Raw genomic sequence first — 16,171 nt, 5'->3', positions numbered from 1 at the left:
TTGAAAAATTATTCTTTACCATAAAATAATATATAACATATAATATAGCATCAGCTTTTTAAAGAGCCTCTGACCTATCGGATTCCTCAGTGCCCCGTTACTAGGTGCATATTTCTTTGCTTCTATCTTCTTTGCTCAATATTATTTCGTATATATTTTCCACACATGAAAAAATATGGGTCACACATTTGTCATTTGCGATAAGAAAATAACACCCTGCTCAGTGATAATTCATAATTTGCTTTCTCATTTTCCTGTTACTGAGCATTTGGGTTTATTTCCAGTTTCTTTACTGCTGCAGACAGTGCAGCTCCAAATATCTTTGTAAAGGTGGGATTTTGTCTTCTGAGTTACTTCCTTGGACTATATTCCCCAAAGTGGGAACACGGAGTCAAAGACTCTGTTCCCACTATCAACTCTCTGATTTGATGATATTTGTAATGAATTTTTCTGTAACGCTGTTACATTCCAGAATTTCTGGGTGCCAGTATGATAATACACCAGTATTGTACAGGAGCATCTATTCTCACAGATTCTTTATTTGAAAATGTTTATTATGGAGGGGAAAGTATGAGGTAGTACACTTAACTGGCTTGATTTTGAATTTTAAAATTGGGTATGGCTAAATATTTCCCCCAATACTTCTTTATCCGTGTGTTTCTTCCTTTGCTTACTCCCTGGGGACATCCCTCACCAGCTGCTGATAGAAACTGGGTATTGTGCCATACATCTGAGAACATACCTAGCAAAATTGTCGGGACTATTTCCCCCAACCAATTACATTTATTTCATCAAAATTTCGTGGATTTTCATTGTCTAACACTTTTCATTTTAAATAAAGTCCATTCTTTTTTCACTAATTTTTTTGAGGTTGAATTTTAAAAAATTACTTCTACAGTTCCTTGAATTATGAAAGGTCAAAGTTCAGAATAAACTTTTTGAAAACCTAGCAAAACTTGGTGACTAATTATAATAATATATAATTTAATAAAAGTCTTTTCATCGATAATACAAAGCATCTGTGTCTAAATAATTAAGGCCAAGTAAATGTTAAATAAAGACATTACATTTAGTACAGTGATCATTTTCTTTCTTAATTTTAATGTCTTAAAAGTAATTTAAGACGTTACATTTAGTAGAGTGATCATTTTCTTTCTCTTCTCCGTATGTCTGAGTTTTGAGCATGTATTCTCTTTAAACGCTGCTGAAAAGAAAAATCACCAATTGGGTAAAGAGATTAGAATCTATGGTTTCCTTGGTTTATAGATATTTTAAAACAAAGGTTTTAGATCTCTATAAGAAAAATGCATAGTCAGTTAGAATATGCTTTTTATTTAAATATACTGTTAAAATTTATTGATTATTTTCAGCTGGGAAGCCTTTAACAAGTAAAGAAGAAATCAAAGGGGTTCCCTGGGCCTCCTGGACATGTGTGAAAGGTCCAGAAGTGAGTGGAATTTGGCCAAAATACACTGATGTCACTGACATCAACTCAGTGGATGCAAATTACAACAGCTCAGTGTTGGTGTCTGGAGATGATTTCGGACTGGTGAAGTTGTTTAAATTTCCTTGTCTCAAGAAAGGTAAGGCCAAAAGAGATATTTTATTGAGAAAGAGATTTATTCTAGAATGTATGTGCAGTATAATTAAGGCTTATTTTCTTTGTGTCTATTCCTGCGGACTATTCATTTTATCTTTATATTCATTTTTACTCTTTTAACACTTTTAGGTAGAATGTGTTGTTGATGTCATTTACTTTTGACATTCTAAATAGAAGGTTTTGCCAATTTAAGTCAGAATTTTAACAGAGTTATTACCATTTTGTGATTCATAAGCCTCATGTTTTAAATGTCATATTTTATTTTATTTATATTTATGTAAATAAATATCCATTATTTAAATTATGCATATTACATTAAAATGTTATAATGAAAATTCTTTTCTGCTTCACAGGTAATTGTGATTATACATGGAGAGCAAAGCAAATCCTTTTAGACATACTTAAAATAAAATCTGAAAATGATTGTTCTGGCGATAGTCCAGTTTGTGGACCCCCGTCATAGCACTAATTTTGCAAACTAGGTTTGCATAAGGTCAAATTTTTGAGGGAGAAGTTTGATTCAAAACAACCTTCTCTGCCCTTACATTTTGCTATTTTGTTTGTTTTATTGTTGTTAAAATCCCGTCACTTCAATTTTTGTGGCGCCTTCAGGCTTTGTAGACTGAGACTGAATTAACCACATAATGACCATGTCCTCTTCTTCCTTCAGAAGTTTAAGCAAGGCCCATACACAGGCTTTTCTGAGACTCCCCACCTGCACCCTGAAAATCTGATTTTAGGAGAATAATCAGTAGGGACATGCTGTTGCCTGAAAACACTTTCACTTGAATGACTTTTAGATTAAGCAAGGAAAGGGATTGAAAAATGTAATCAGAAAGTCATTTTCGGCTAACTGGCCATTTTGAAGCAGTGACAATTATGGTACAAAATTGAACATAAAATGCGTAGCAAAACCACCATCTCTTACACTTGACAAAATGACCATCAGTTTAAAATGCTCAAGGCACAAAATTACCTCAAAGTGCCTACTTCAAACTCTTCTGTCTTTCCCTAATGGGTCTTTTGAGTAATGGGGCATATCTTGTTAGATTGAGCAATGTACTTGCAGAAGGTAAGTTAGGCAACCAGAAGGTATCTGGGAATTTAGAAGAAACATTGTCAGGGTCAGAAGCAATACTAGTGATCTGAGTGTCAGGGTTTGGGAATAAAGTTAACTCAATGAGAGTTGGTATTTTCTGTGTATCACCAAGCCTTGTAGGGTGGACTTGGGTCTGGAAAATAGCAGTGGAAATGTCTATCTTTGGTTTGTTTATTAGAATGGAGGGCGAGGGAGGTGGTGAGTAGGGCTGTTTGTCAAAATGAGACACCCTTATATGTAAAACAACCCTGAGGATGGTGGCACACGGGAGACATCTGCATGAACAAGGAGAGGTTGACAGCCACAGTGACGGTATGGTGAGAGTAATAATTCCACCTCAACGATCTGCAAAAGTGTCCATGTCTTCATAGCAAACGGGCTTGTTCTAATTTTCTTGACCTGTGGTTTATAAATCTTGCAAATTGCCTCAGAGACATTCAGGCTTTTGTGGCCTTTTTGTGCCAAAGCTACTGGTGTGGAAGTTAATACAAGAATGTTGTTGATGGGAATGGTAACAGTTGGTGCAACTGGTCTCCTTATAACCCAGGGTAACAGTGACAAGTATTCTCCCCAACTTTTAAACCTGTAAACAGCCTAACATAAGCAGGGGCTGAAGACTATTGAGAAAGTGTGGAGACTGAGCAAACATTATAGTTTTCCCTTGTGATTAAATAAAACTCACAATCAAGTTAATTGACACATTTATGATTGCATGTGTGTAGTATTCTGTTGCACAGTAATTAGACATATGTTCTGCAGTTAACAAAAATGACTAGAACTGGTATTATTTTTACATAACCAAACCAATTTATTTTTTTCTTTAGTTTTTACAGTTTTCAAATCTTAAAATAATTAGAATCAATGCTGATAATTTTCCCTGATGTCACTTAGACTGCTTCCTATTTGATCATCACCCCACAGACACTGACATGAGGTAAAATCTAAAACCTTGCTCACTAACATTTGCTGTCATAGCACCCTTGGCAACTACCCCTGCTCCAAGAGGAGGCTCCAGGCTGAGGATCTCCATGTTTTATTTGTGTTCTGTCATCTCAATAGTTCTTCTCACACACAGCCCCCACCCCAAACACACAGTCCTTGAACAACTACCTCCCATGACAGGTGACTTGATATTGTAAGACTTGAGTTGCAGGAACTCTGGACGTTGGAGGGGAAAGTGTTGGCCTTCAGTATAGCCTGGGTGAGCTTGATGCAGTGCAGTAACAGAAAGGTCAGTGTGATGAATGAGGGGAGAGTTGTGCACTGTGAGGCTGGAGAGGGCAGTGGGGCCATGTTGTGAAGGGTCTGGTAGCCACTGTTAGAAATTTGGGTCTTATTCTAGGTGCAATGGAAAACTATTGAGGATTTAAAATGGAGGAGTGACATGACCAATTTAAGTTTTTAAAAGACCACTTTGATATTGTGTAGGACGGATTAGGGAAGTGGAGGCTTCAAGGAGAGAGATTATTGCAAGTGTCCAGGTGAGAGACGATGTGGCTTGGATGAAGCTGTTAGGGACAGATGCGAAGACAGGTGGTTGAGATTAAAAACTAGTGGCAAGATAGAGCTGAAGATCTTGCTGATGGATTGGATGTGGGAATAGAGGGAAAAAGAGGAATCGAGGATGACTTCTACTTTTGGGCTTGAGCAAGGGGGTGGATGGTGGCACCATTTATAGAGATAGGAAAATGAGAAAGGAAAAGTTTTTGTCCGTGTGTGTGTGTGTTTTATGGGGATAAGAAGGTAAGATGGGAAGGGAAACTCCTTGGTCTGTTTTGTCCGTGATAAGTTTGAGGCACCTATTAGATGTCAGGTGGACCTGGCTCGCAGGCTGACAGCAGTCCAAGGAGAGTTCAGGGCTGGAGGTGAATGTTTGGCAGTCGAGGGCATATCAACAGTATTTAAAAGCATGGGAGAAAAGGTCAGTAGAGAGGAGATGAGGGCTGAGGCCTGAGCCTTCCTTGTGGTTCATAGAACAAAGGGTAGCCTTGTGATGTCACTCAGTGTCCTAAGGAAAGCCTTGGAAGAGATGGATGTGGCCTCCATTTATTCAATATTTTTTAAGTGCTATTCTAGAGGCTGGAGATACATCAATGAATAAAACAAGCACAAATCCCCACCCCCATTGAACTTTTGTTCTGCTGAGGGCACATAGTCGATAAACACATCTGGTGGAGAAACGTGCTATGAAGAAAAATAAAGCAAAGAGTGGGAGTAGAGAGTGCTCAGGTGGGGTGGTGTAGTCTTGTTATTTTAAATAGTTTGGTCAAAGATGGGGCTCACTGATGTGGTTTCATTTCACTAGACACCTCAAGGAGGGGAGGGAACCAGCCATTCAGATATCGAGGGAAAGAGCATTCCTGACAGAGGGAACAGCAAGTGCAAAGGCCTAGAGGCAGAGAGTGCCTGGCATGCCTGAGGAGTAGCAGAGAGGCCAGTGTGCCTAGAGCAGAAGGAAGGAGGGGGAGAGAGGACAGCAAAAGATCAAAGAGATAAGGCCTAAATATTAATGACACTAATGTTTTGCAGGTTCTAATTCCAGCCAGCCAAGGGTGTATTAGTTATCTATTGCCATTTAACAAATCCCCCCTCTAAAACTTTTGCAGCTTGAATCAATAAACATTTGTTATCTCTTGGTTTTGGGGGTCAGGGATTCAGGAGCAGCTTAGCTGTATGATTCTAGTTCAAGGTCTCTCATGACGTGTCAGCCGTCTGATGGCTAGACCGAGGCCGGGGATCCACTTCCAAGATGCCTCACTCACCTGGCTCTTGGCAGGAGGCCTCAGTTCCTTTCCATGTGAGCCTCTCCATAGACTGCTTGAGTGTCCTTGCCACCTAGTACCTAGAGACCCAAAGAGGAGAGCAAGGAGGAATCTGCAGTGCTTTGTATGACATCCTCTTTTTTTAAAAAAAATTTTTATTGAGTTAATGATAGGTTACAGTCTTGTGGAATTTCAGTTCTACGTTATTGTTTGTCAGTCGTGTTGTAGGTGCACCCCCTTCACCCTTTGTGCCCAGCCCCCACCCCACCTTTCCCCTGGTAGCCACTAATCTGTTCTGTTTGTCTACATTTTTAACTTCCTCATATGAGTGGAGTCATACAGAGATTGTCCTTCTCTATCTGGCTTATTTCGCTTAACGTAATTCCCTCAAGGTCCATCCATTTTGTTGCAAATGGGACAATTTTGTTCTTTCTTACTGCTGAGGAGTATTCCATTGTATATATATACCACATCTTCTTTATCCAATCATCTGTTGATGGGCACTTAGGTTGCTTCCACCTCTTGGCTATTGTAAATAATGCTGCAATGAACATTGGGGTGCATAGGACTTTTGGAATTGCTGACTTCAAGCTCTTTGGATAGATACCCAGTAGTGGGTTAGATGGGTCATATGGTAGTTCTATTTTTAGTTTTTTGAGGAATCTCCATACTCTTTTCCATAGTGGCTGCATCAGTTTGCATTCCCACCAGCAGTGTATGAGGGTTCCTTTTTTTCCACAACCTCTCCAACATTTGTTACTATTTGTTTTAGTTATTTTTGTCATTCTAATGGTTGTAAGGTGATATCTTAGTGTAGTTTTGATTTGCATTTCCCTGATGGTCAGCGATGATGAACATCTTTTCATGTGCCTATTGGCCATCCATATATCTTCTTTCGAGAAATGTCTGTTCATGTCTCCTGGCCCATTTTTTGATTGGGTTGTTTGATTTTTTGTTATTAAGTTGTGTGAGTTCTTTATATATTATGGATATTAAGCCTTTGTCGGACGTATGACTTGCAAATATTTTTTCCCAGTTAGTGGGTTGTGTTTTTGTTTCAAACCTGTTTTCCTTTGCCTTGAAGAAGCTCTTTAGTCTGAGGAAGTCCCATTTGTTTATTCTTTCTATTGTTTCCCTTCTCTGAGAAGACATGGTGTCTGAAAAGATCCTTTTAATACTGGTGTCAAAGAGTGTACTGCCTACATTTTCTTCTAGAAACCTTATGGTTTCAGGTCTCACCTTTAGGTCTTTGATCCATTTTGAGTTTATTTTGGTGAATGGTGAAAAAGAATGGTCAATTTTCATTCTTTTACATGTGGCTTTCCAGTTTTCCCAGCACCATTTGTTGAAAAGACTTTCTTTTCTCCATTGTATGCCCTCAGCTCCATTGTCGAAGATTAGCTGTCCATAGATGTGTGGTTTTATTTCTGGACTTTCAACTCTATTCCATTGATCTGTGCACCTGTTTTTGTACTAGTACCATGCTGTTTTGATTACTGTAGCTTTGTAGTATGTTTTGAAGTCAGGGATTGTGATGCCTCCAGCTTTGTTCTTTTTTCTCAGGATTGCTTTAGAAATTCGGGGTCTTTTGTTGCCCCATATAAATTTTAGGATTCTTTATTCTAATTCTGTAAAGAATGTCATTGGGTTTCTGATTGGGATGGCACTGAATCTGTAAATTGCTTTAGGTAGAATGGACATTTTAACTATGTTTATTCTTCCAATCCATGTGCAGCAAATGTCTTTCCATCTCTTTATGTCGTCATCCATTTCTTTCAGAAAGGCCTTGTAATTTTTGTTGTATAGGTCTTTCACTTTCTTAGTTAAATTCACCCCGAGGTATTTTATTCTTTTTGTAGTGATTGTGAATGGTATTGTGTTCTTGAGTTCTTTTGCTGTTAGTTCATTATTAGAGTACAGAAATGCTACTGATTTATGTAAGTTGACTTTATACCCTGCAACTTTGCTGTAGTTATTGATTACTTCTAATAGTTTTCCAGTGGATTCTTTGGGGTTTTCTATATATAAGATCATGTCGTCTGCAAACAGCGAGAGTTTCACTTCTTCCCTCCCTATTTGCATTCCTTTTATTCCTTTTTCTTGCCTGATTGCTCTGGCCAAAACCTCCAGTTCTATGTTAAATAAGAGTGGTGATAGAGGGCATCCTTGTCTCATTCCTGTTTTCATGGGGATGGCGCTCAGTGTTTGCCCATTGAGTATGATGTTGTCTGTGGGTTTGTCATATATGGCCTTTATTATGTTGAGGTAGTTCCCTTCTATCCCCATTTTGTTCAGAGTTTTTATCATAAATGGCTGTTGGATCTTGTCAAATGCTTTCTCTGCATCTATTGAGATGATCATGTCGTTTTTATTCCTCACTTTGTTGATATGGTGTATCACGTTGATTGATTTGTGGATGTTGAACCATCCCTGTGTGTATGACATCCTCTTGAACGCCAGACACCTTCACTTTTGCCATATTCTATTTTTTTTATTTGTATCAAAGAACTTCTGGATGTATTCTTTTTCTTTTCTTTTTCCCCAGCTTTATCAAGACACAATTGGCAAATAACATGTAAGTTTAAGGTGTACAATGTGACGATTACATATGTGTATATATTGTGAAATGATTACTACTTTAAGGTTAGTTAACACATCCATCACCTCACTTAGTTACTTTTTAATTTTTTTTTGTGGTGAGAACATTAAAATCTATTCTCTTAGCAAATTTCAAGTATACAATACAGTATTGTTAACAATAGTCACCATGCTGTAACTTAGGTCCCCAGAACTTATTCATCTTATAACTGAGAGTGTACCCTTTGACCAACATCTCCCCATTTCCCCCATCCAAGGCCCCTAGTAACCACATATCTCTCTGTTTCTATGAGCTCAACTTTTTTAGAATTGTGGGCATATTTTTAAACCACTACAAGGAGACAGGTTAAATGATGTCTGAGGAGGGTATGAGAGGTCAGGCAGCAAGGGACAGCCCAACAAGATGTATAGAGATATGAGAAGAATGTACTTTGCTCCCCAGTTATTGAATTATCAGGCAGCATTTCCAACTGATCTTAGTTGGAATCTGTTTGACTTTATCAAATTACCAAAACTGATTTACACAACTCTTTGAAATAGGCAGGGTTGCTTTTGAGACCCAAGACCTTCCTCTCCCCTCTGGGGCAGCATGCCCCTAGTCTTTTTTGGAGCCCCTGATATAATAGGACCTCACCTGATATAATAGGACCTCACCTCATGGTCAGAACATGCTCTCAGGAAAGGGACATGTAGCAGTCATTTTCACCTTCATGTAAATTGAAATCATTACCTCTCCAATGGTGTTTTAAATTTTAAACATGTGATAGTTGAACAGATGGGCTTTTTCCCCATTAAAGAGATTTCATTTAGAGGAACTGTAATAGGTAGAAGTGTTTCTCAAGGAAAGATGGGGTGCTTGTTGGCCCCTGAAATCTCCCGTAGTCTTTGGGGTACTAGGCCTCCACATGATCCGATGGACCCTGTTTATTTCCAGGAGCGCCTTTATGCCTCTGCGCCCTGACCGGACACTGGAGACCTTACTGCAGCAGTTCAACTACAAATATAAGTTCAAATAGCTTTTCTGTTGCTTTCCTTACCTGCAGATGGTGTTTACTGAGTAAAGCAATCAACTTAAGATAAAAAAAATTTTATTCTCCCAATGCTACATCTGTCTGACCCCAAACAATAATTTGACTTTTTTTTTTCCACAGAAGGATTTTCTGTTTCCCAATTGCAAAGGACTGCCTGTTTTATCTTGTATTTAAATAAGAATTTATAAGAGATTCATTCTTTAGCATTTGTTTTCAGAATCAGTGAAGCAGTAGGCGTTATTTGGAACAGGTTCAAATGTGTCTTTAACCACAGGGCTTAAAATTTAAGACCCATTTTTAGGTTACTTCATACTGGAATAACTGAGGTGCCTTTTGGAACACTTGCTTAATATGATGTGTAAGACTGAAAATTAGTTTCTAATATATTTAAAGATTTTACTCTTCAAGTGACTAGGAATATAATTTTTAACCAGTAAATTCTATTTTTTGCATAACTAATCTTCTCCTCAAAAATATCTTTTCAGGAGCCAAATTTAGAAAGTATGTGGGCCATTCTGCACATGTCACAAACGTCCGATGGTCTCATGACTTTCAGTGGGTGTTGAGCACAGGAGGGGCTGACCACTCGCTTTTCCAGTGGAGATTTATTCCAGAAGGTGTCAGCAACGGCCTGCTGGAAACTGCACCCCAGGGTAAAATTAATAGTAATTTTCCAACACCTGTTTATTTTTCAACAAAAATTTCAAAGGATGTTCTAACATTTCTTCTGGAGGTAGAGTTAAAGCAATTTTGAAAAATTCATTCCTATAATAAATTTGAAAGTTACAAAAAAAGAAGAGAAAAAACTTTTGAGATGAATATGGGTCAATTGGATAATTTCCTTCAAAGGATTTTGCTTATGCCCAACACAAGTTGAAGGTCTAAGGTTTACATGAAGAATTAACCTTGAGGGACTGGCCTGGTGGTATAGTGGTTAAGTTCACACGCTCCACTTTGGCGGCCTGGAGTTCATGCACAGCTCATCAAGCCATGCTGTGGCAGCATCCCATATAAAATAGAGGAAGATTGGCATAGATGTTAGCTCAGCAACAATGTTCCTCAAGCAAAAAGAGGAAGACTGGCGACAGATATTAGCTCAGGGCCACTCTTCCTTACAAAAGAAGAAAGAAAAAGAATTAACCTTAGAAGATAACAGGAATGTGTACATTTTGGCCTCCTTAGAACGATTGTCATGGGCAGTGGGTCTGCTTGGTCAGGCTGTGGGTGACAGGGTAACCTTTGGAATAGAAGTTGCCTCCAGAGTGGAGTTCAAGGAATGGTCCATGATTGGGGCTAGTGTGTTCCAGTTCAATGGATGTGTAGTTTTTTTATTTACTTGATGTCAGAAGGAATGATTAGGAAATAAAATGAAAAACTATGAGGAAATGGTTTTATTGGGAGGGGTTCTGCAGAGGTTTTGACCATGGCGATTACTGGTACTTTGTGGGCATGTTGAAAGGCTAAAGAGGGATCTTTCCTGAACTAAGTGGCTGAATCCCTTTGTGCCCCAGCCTTCTTCTTGGTAAAATCTGCCCTTTTTTCTTTGCCCTTTTCCAGCAAGATTTAAAACTCAAAGATCTATTATCTAATAGAAATGTGGAAATGAGTTCAGTCTCCTTGGGGGGAAGTTGTCCTCATCTGTTAATACTCCTGAAAGGGAGTCAGGGGTGTGCTGAACTTAACCCAAAGATGAAAGGGAAAAAAGACATTTTAAGAATCTACATTAAATGACAACTGTGGTATAGTTATTTTTTATTTACTTTGACAGACTAGAAGAAAGAAAATATTTTATATAAAATTTTTAGCTATTTAGAGTCTCAGAACTTTTGCTTGTTTCTTGTGGGTTGTGTTTCTGCAGAAGGTGGCACTGATTCCTACAGTGAAGAATCTGACTCAGATTTATCCGATGTGCCAGAGTTGGACTCTGATATTGAGCAAGAAACTCAAATCAATTATGATCGCCAGGTCAGTACACAGGGAGCAATGTAGGTGCCTCAGAACTCAGAAATCTTGATCTCCTTGGGTTTGGACATTGCGCTAAAAAAGGCTGGTACTTAGGCAGGGGAGAATCAAGACAGGGATGAGGAAAATTGCCTACTTCTTGTCTTTAGATACAGGTTAAAAATCAGGCATTTACCTGATCATATCATTAAAAATTTTTTTATTGGAAAGTGGTAGCAAAGTTTCAAAACTAAACCCTTGAGAGTCAGGGTTTTCTGCTTCCCTCGCACCAATAATTTAAAAATATTTTTTTGCATAAAAATATGCAGGTTAAGCTACAGGACTTTTCATTCTCTTAGCAGATCATTAAAGCGTGTGTTTTCTTTACAGAATAGGTTACCTCAGAGCCATGGTAGTTTGCAAGTGAGCTGTTATCCAGGTTTCCCTCTTAATTTATGGAGACCATTATCCTTTTGATTAAAGTAAAAGCCCAAATACAATGCCCATTATCTCCCTAGTTGGAAATCATCTCTGGTACAAAAGTTGGGCAGTTACATCCAAATTGGGTTCTGTTTTTTTGAAAGTAGACGTTTCATTTTAGCGCTAAATAGTGAGTATTAAAGAAAGCAATCCTTCAAAGGAGTCAGGACACATATGGCCTTTTTATGGTGATAACCATAGGGATTCTCTTCTCTTTCTTCTTATTTAACAAGGGTATATGAAGCGGGTTCTGTACATGAACATGGAGTGAATAAGATTCCAGACACAGCACCTGTCAGAGTTCCCCGGGGAGACTTGCCATATAGACCTAGGGCAGCTGCCCTGTATCGAGTGTCTCTGTGGGGCCAGAGCCTGTGCTTTATCTGCACCAGATCCAAGCCCACAATGACCTGGAGAGCTTAAGTAATTTGCCCATGTCCATATTGCCCGTAGTGTCAGGATACGAATGTGGATCTGGGCTTCGTTCCAAAGTGCACATTCTATGTACTGCTTGGCTCTGCCTCTACATAGGCAGTGAATTTACTGCCCGCACTGAATTTACTGCTTTTCAGATGACATTTTTTTTTAGCTCATAATCATTACTCATTGATTCAGTGTTTGAAAAGTTAGATTAGTACAAAGGCAGTCCAACTGATGGACCAAACCGATGGTTTGGGTCAACTTCAGGACTAAATCAGTTTGACAGTATGTTGATAGAATGTATTATGCAATAAAACTACTAAATAAAGATAAGGATTTGAAAGGAAATTGTTAATGTGGAAATACCACATAAACACTAAATAATATTATACCCTGATATCAAGGGGAAATGGAATTTAAGCAAAATGAACATAAAATCTAGGGAAAAAAGAAAAGCAGTTTTCTTTAGTGGGGAAGTTTTTATTTAATAAAATGATACTAGTAAAAGAATAAAAAGGCATGACTGTATTGAAATCTTTGCCTAGGATTTATATATTTTTCCTGACATCTTACTTTCCAAAGCTTTCACCTATATTATTTAATTGACATTCACAATATTTCTGAGAAGGGATTTTTATTCTGTTCTCCGTGGGTCTCTGAGACCCACAGACGTTATAATACTTGTTCAAATAAGCAGTAGAAATGCAAGGACTAGAATTCAGTGTTCTAAAGTGATGGATGAACTATTAAAAACATCATGAAGTCAGATGAATAGTTATCTTTAGATTTTAAAAGCTTAATTCATTGCATCTCTAATAGACAAAACAGTAATGAGATGTCTTCTGACTTCCTTTTTAAATAAGATTTTTGGTCAGTCCTAAGCAGGGACTTTATTATAATAATATCTCATTATTTTTTTTAGTAATATAGTTTGATCAAGTGAAAACTTTCCTTTATGAAGATGAGAAGTTATTAATAGATTGTGTTTCGTTTTTAATGTGTCAAATTGGTATCTCTTGGTAGTAGGACATAAATACATGGTAGACAAAGATTGATTTTTATGGACATTTAAATTAAATTGTAGAAAATGTTCTCTCAGCAGCGCATTTTAGATCTCAGGTTAGACCAAGAGCCTTGCTTTCTATCTCAGAGTCTGATCTGTCAAGATGTATGAGGGCATGAAAGGAAAATAATTCCAAAGTGTGATCCCCATGATTCATGAGGTCCATATTGTGCAAATGTCAGAAACGTGAAGAGATTTCTTGCCTTAGAAGAAATTATAACAAAATATTTTATTTATATTTTATTGATAACTTTAGTAATTTCCTTTCTTATTTACAAGAAAATTAATATCGTAGTTTCTGCATATAAATTACTTAAGAAACACAATAGCAAATTAAGAAAAAAGAATTAAATTAGATCCCAATGACTTAAAAGATATTTCATGTTAGTTTTGTTCATTATAACAAAGTAAAACTTGATATCATGTCTCATGTTCTCAATTTTGTTTATCTTTTCAAAGAACCAACTCTTAGTTTTGTTATTTCTTTCTCCTAGTCTCTATTTCATTTATTTCTACTCTGATCTGTATTATTTCCTTCTGCTAACTTTGGGCCGAATTTGTTCTTCTTTTTCTACTTCCTTGAGTTGTAATATTAGGTTGTTTATTTGAGATCTTTCTCTTTTCTTAATGTGTGCATTTATAGCTACAAACTTTCTCTCCTCTTAGGACTACTTTTGCTGCATCCCATAAATTTTGGTATGTTATGTTTCCATTTTCATTTGTCTTGATTTTTTTTTCCCTTTTGATTTCTTCTTTGATCCATTGGCTGTCCAGAAGTGTATTAATTTCCTCATATTTGTGAATTTGCCAGCTTTCCTCCTGTTATTGATTACTAGTTTCATACCATAGTGTTCAGAAAAGATACTTGATACAATTTCTATCTTCTTAGGTCATTTGGTCTATGGTCTTGTTCACATTTGCTATTTCCTTATTGATTCTTTGTCTGGATGATCTATTTGTTGTTGAGAGTGGGGTATTACAGTCTTTGACTATTATTTTATTGATATTTATTTCTCCTTTTAGTTCTATTATTGTGTGCTTTATATATTGAGGTGCTCTGATGTTGGATGCATAAATATGTACAATGGTTATGTCTTCTTGATGAACTTTGACCCTTTTATCATTATATAATGACCTTCTTGGTCTGTTGTGCACATTTTTAGCTTCTTATGTTCTCAAAAACTTGATTTCCTGCAATTAAAGCTCTCCTGAGAATGCCAAGATATTCGTGTTTTTGAAACCTGAAGAAAAGAGTCTCAACTAAATATTTCTGTTGTGCTTTAAGGTTTACAAAGAAGATCTACCTCAGCTAAAGCAACAAAGTAAAGAGAAAAACCATGCAGTGCCCTTCCTCAAGCGAGAAAAGGCTCCTGAGGACAGCTTGAAACTCCAGTTCATACACGGGTGGGTGGCCTGTCACCAGCCTTATCACCAAGCTAGCCAGTCTTTCCAGTTTACACTTACCTGGGTTAATATTTTAACCATTATTCTCTGTACACTTTTCTCAGTTGATGTTCCGTGGCCATCACAATGTGTGTATCTAGGTTTTTTCTGTCATGTACTTCCATGATGCATGTGTGACTATGGCTCACTGCTATTTCACTTCATTCTCTCTACTGTCTCTACTTCCTTTATCTCTGTAATTCCTGCTCTATTTTGCTAGCTCCACCTAGGACAATGTTTTCTTCAAACATTTTTGTTCACATATGCCCAAAATAATTTTGAGTTTTGAGTTTACAACAAAAGTGTAAATGGTTGTGAAGAATATAATATCTAGTGTTTTATAAATACATCATTCATTTAAATGGACTCAATGGAACCTAAATACCATGGATATTTGGTTACCACCATCATCAAATTAAAAATTACATGAAGAAGTGCTTCTATAAAAGTAGGAAATTTTGTATCATTCATATTTCTCCTTGAACTTGTATTTCCATTCTACTTCTCCCACAGAATTTTACCCTAATGTAATATTTTTTGTACTTGAAAGTCTTTTATTGGTCACCCAGTCATACCTTCTGCAAGGAAAAAAAGGTCTAGAAGTTCAATGTAAATTTAATTCCTTGTGACCATAAGACATATACCGCCCTGTCCAGGATGGTATCCACTTGTAGCCACTGAGCACTTGAAATATGACCAGTCTGAATTGAGATGTGCCGTATGTGTAAAATGCACACCAGACTTGGAAGACTTAGTGTGAAAAAAAGAATGTAATATATCTCATCAAAATGTTTCATATTGATTACATGTAGACATGATAATATTTTAGACGTATTAGGTTAAATGTTTTAAAAATACATTTCATCTATTTTTTCAATGTGACAATTAGGAAATTTTAAATTATACATGTGTCTCACATAATGTTTTTATTGGACAGTGCTGCTCTAAGAGTTAACAATTTTTTTCTAGATTGAATAATTGTTACAACTATTAGTAGTACACACCTGACCAAATCAACCAAGATATAGTACAGATTCTGATAAAGTTATTAAACATAAAAAATTTTATTGGAAAAATACTTTTAATAAGAGAATTTTTTCAATGAGTTCATATATATGTGCATATATATTACTTATTGCTAGAATGTGACAGAGTTTAGCATTGAGTCTATTCTCATCTTTCATTATTTAATACATATAAGCACTGAGAAAGCTTATTCACATGATTAAGTACATGAGAATGGAAGCAGTTTTATCATAGCAACATTATCCAATTCTTCAAAACTCCTCTTGAATTATAGGCCAAAAATATATATCATGATTTTGATAGATCACACAAAAAGTAGTGTAATGATCTATCTGCTGACAATTCAATTAAATCACTTTACTTTTGTTAAAAGCCAAAAATTGGAAATCATTTGACTTGCAAAAGGATTTCTTACCCAGTCGTTGGAGTTGTTCACTTTCAACACCCACACTTGTATTTTGAATTGTCCGTTTGTTTTGGCATCCCTGGAAGGTTTGACTTCCACGGTAATACACTGTAGTAAGATAGCAGATGGACAAGAGGAATGACTTCCTAAAGTGGGAGGAAAGTGATGGTAAAAGGAGAAGGGGGAAAGAAAACCTGCACCTCTCCACAAGTGTGTTCTCAGACTGGTCAGTTTAAGAAAGAGCACAAACAGTAGCTGAAGATCTGGAAACAGATTCCACTAAAATTATGAGTGCTCATTTG

The 16,171-nt window shown here is 37.0% G+C and overlaps 1 protein-coding gene across 4 annotated transcripts in view; it reads left to right on the top strand.

Annotated features, from left to right (window-relative positions):
- Positions 1–16,171, top strand: part of EML6 (EMAP like 6) — a 253,213-nt gene that overhangs the window by 137,835 nt on the left and 99,207 nt on the right. For all 4 annotated transcript variants that reach the window (XR_006888845.1, XM_046663360.1, XM_046663358.1 and 1 more), the window contains exons 11-14: positions 1,371–1,583; positions 9,576–9,743; positions 10,949–11,055; positions 14,280–14,398. Coding sequence is in view for 3 of the 4 variants with exons in the window: in XM_046663360.1 (XP_046519316.1) it covers positions 1,371–1,583; positions 9,576–9,743; positions 10,949–11,055; positions 14,280–14,398 (607 nt within the window). In the remaining variant the exon portion in view is untranslated. The remainder of the gene's footprint in view (positions 1–1,370; positions 1,584–9,575; positions 9,744–10,948; positions 11,056–14,279; positions 14,399–16,171) is intronic.

The sequence above is a fragment of the Equus quagga genome, chromosome 5, assembly GCF_021613505.1.
Source record: "Equus quagga isolate Etosha38 chromosome 5, UCLA_HA_Equagga_1.0, whole genome shotgun sequence".
In the NCBI taxonomy this organism is placed as follows: Eukaryota; Metazoa; Chordata; class Mammalia; order Perissodactyla; family Equidae; genus Equus; species Equus quagga.
Note: the sequence above shows the minus strand (reverse complement) of the source record. Positions and strands in the feature narration are given on the sequence as shown.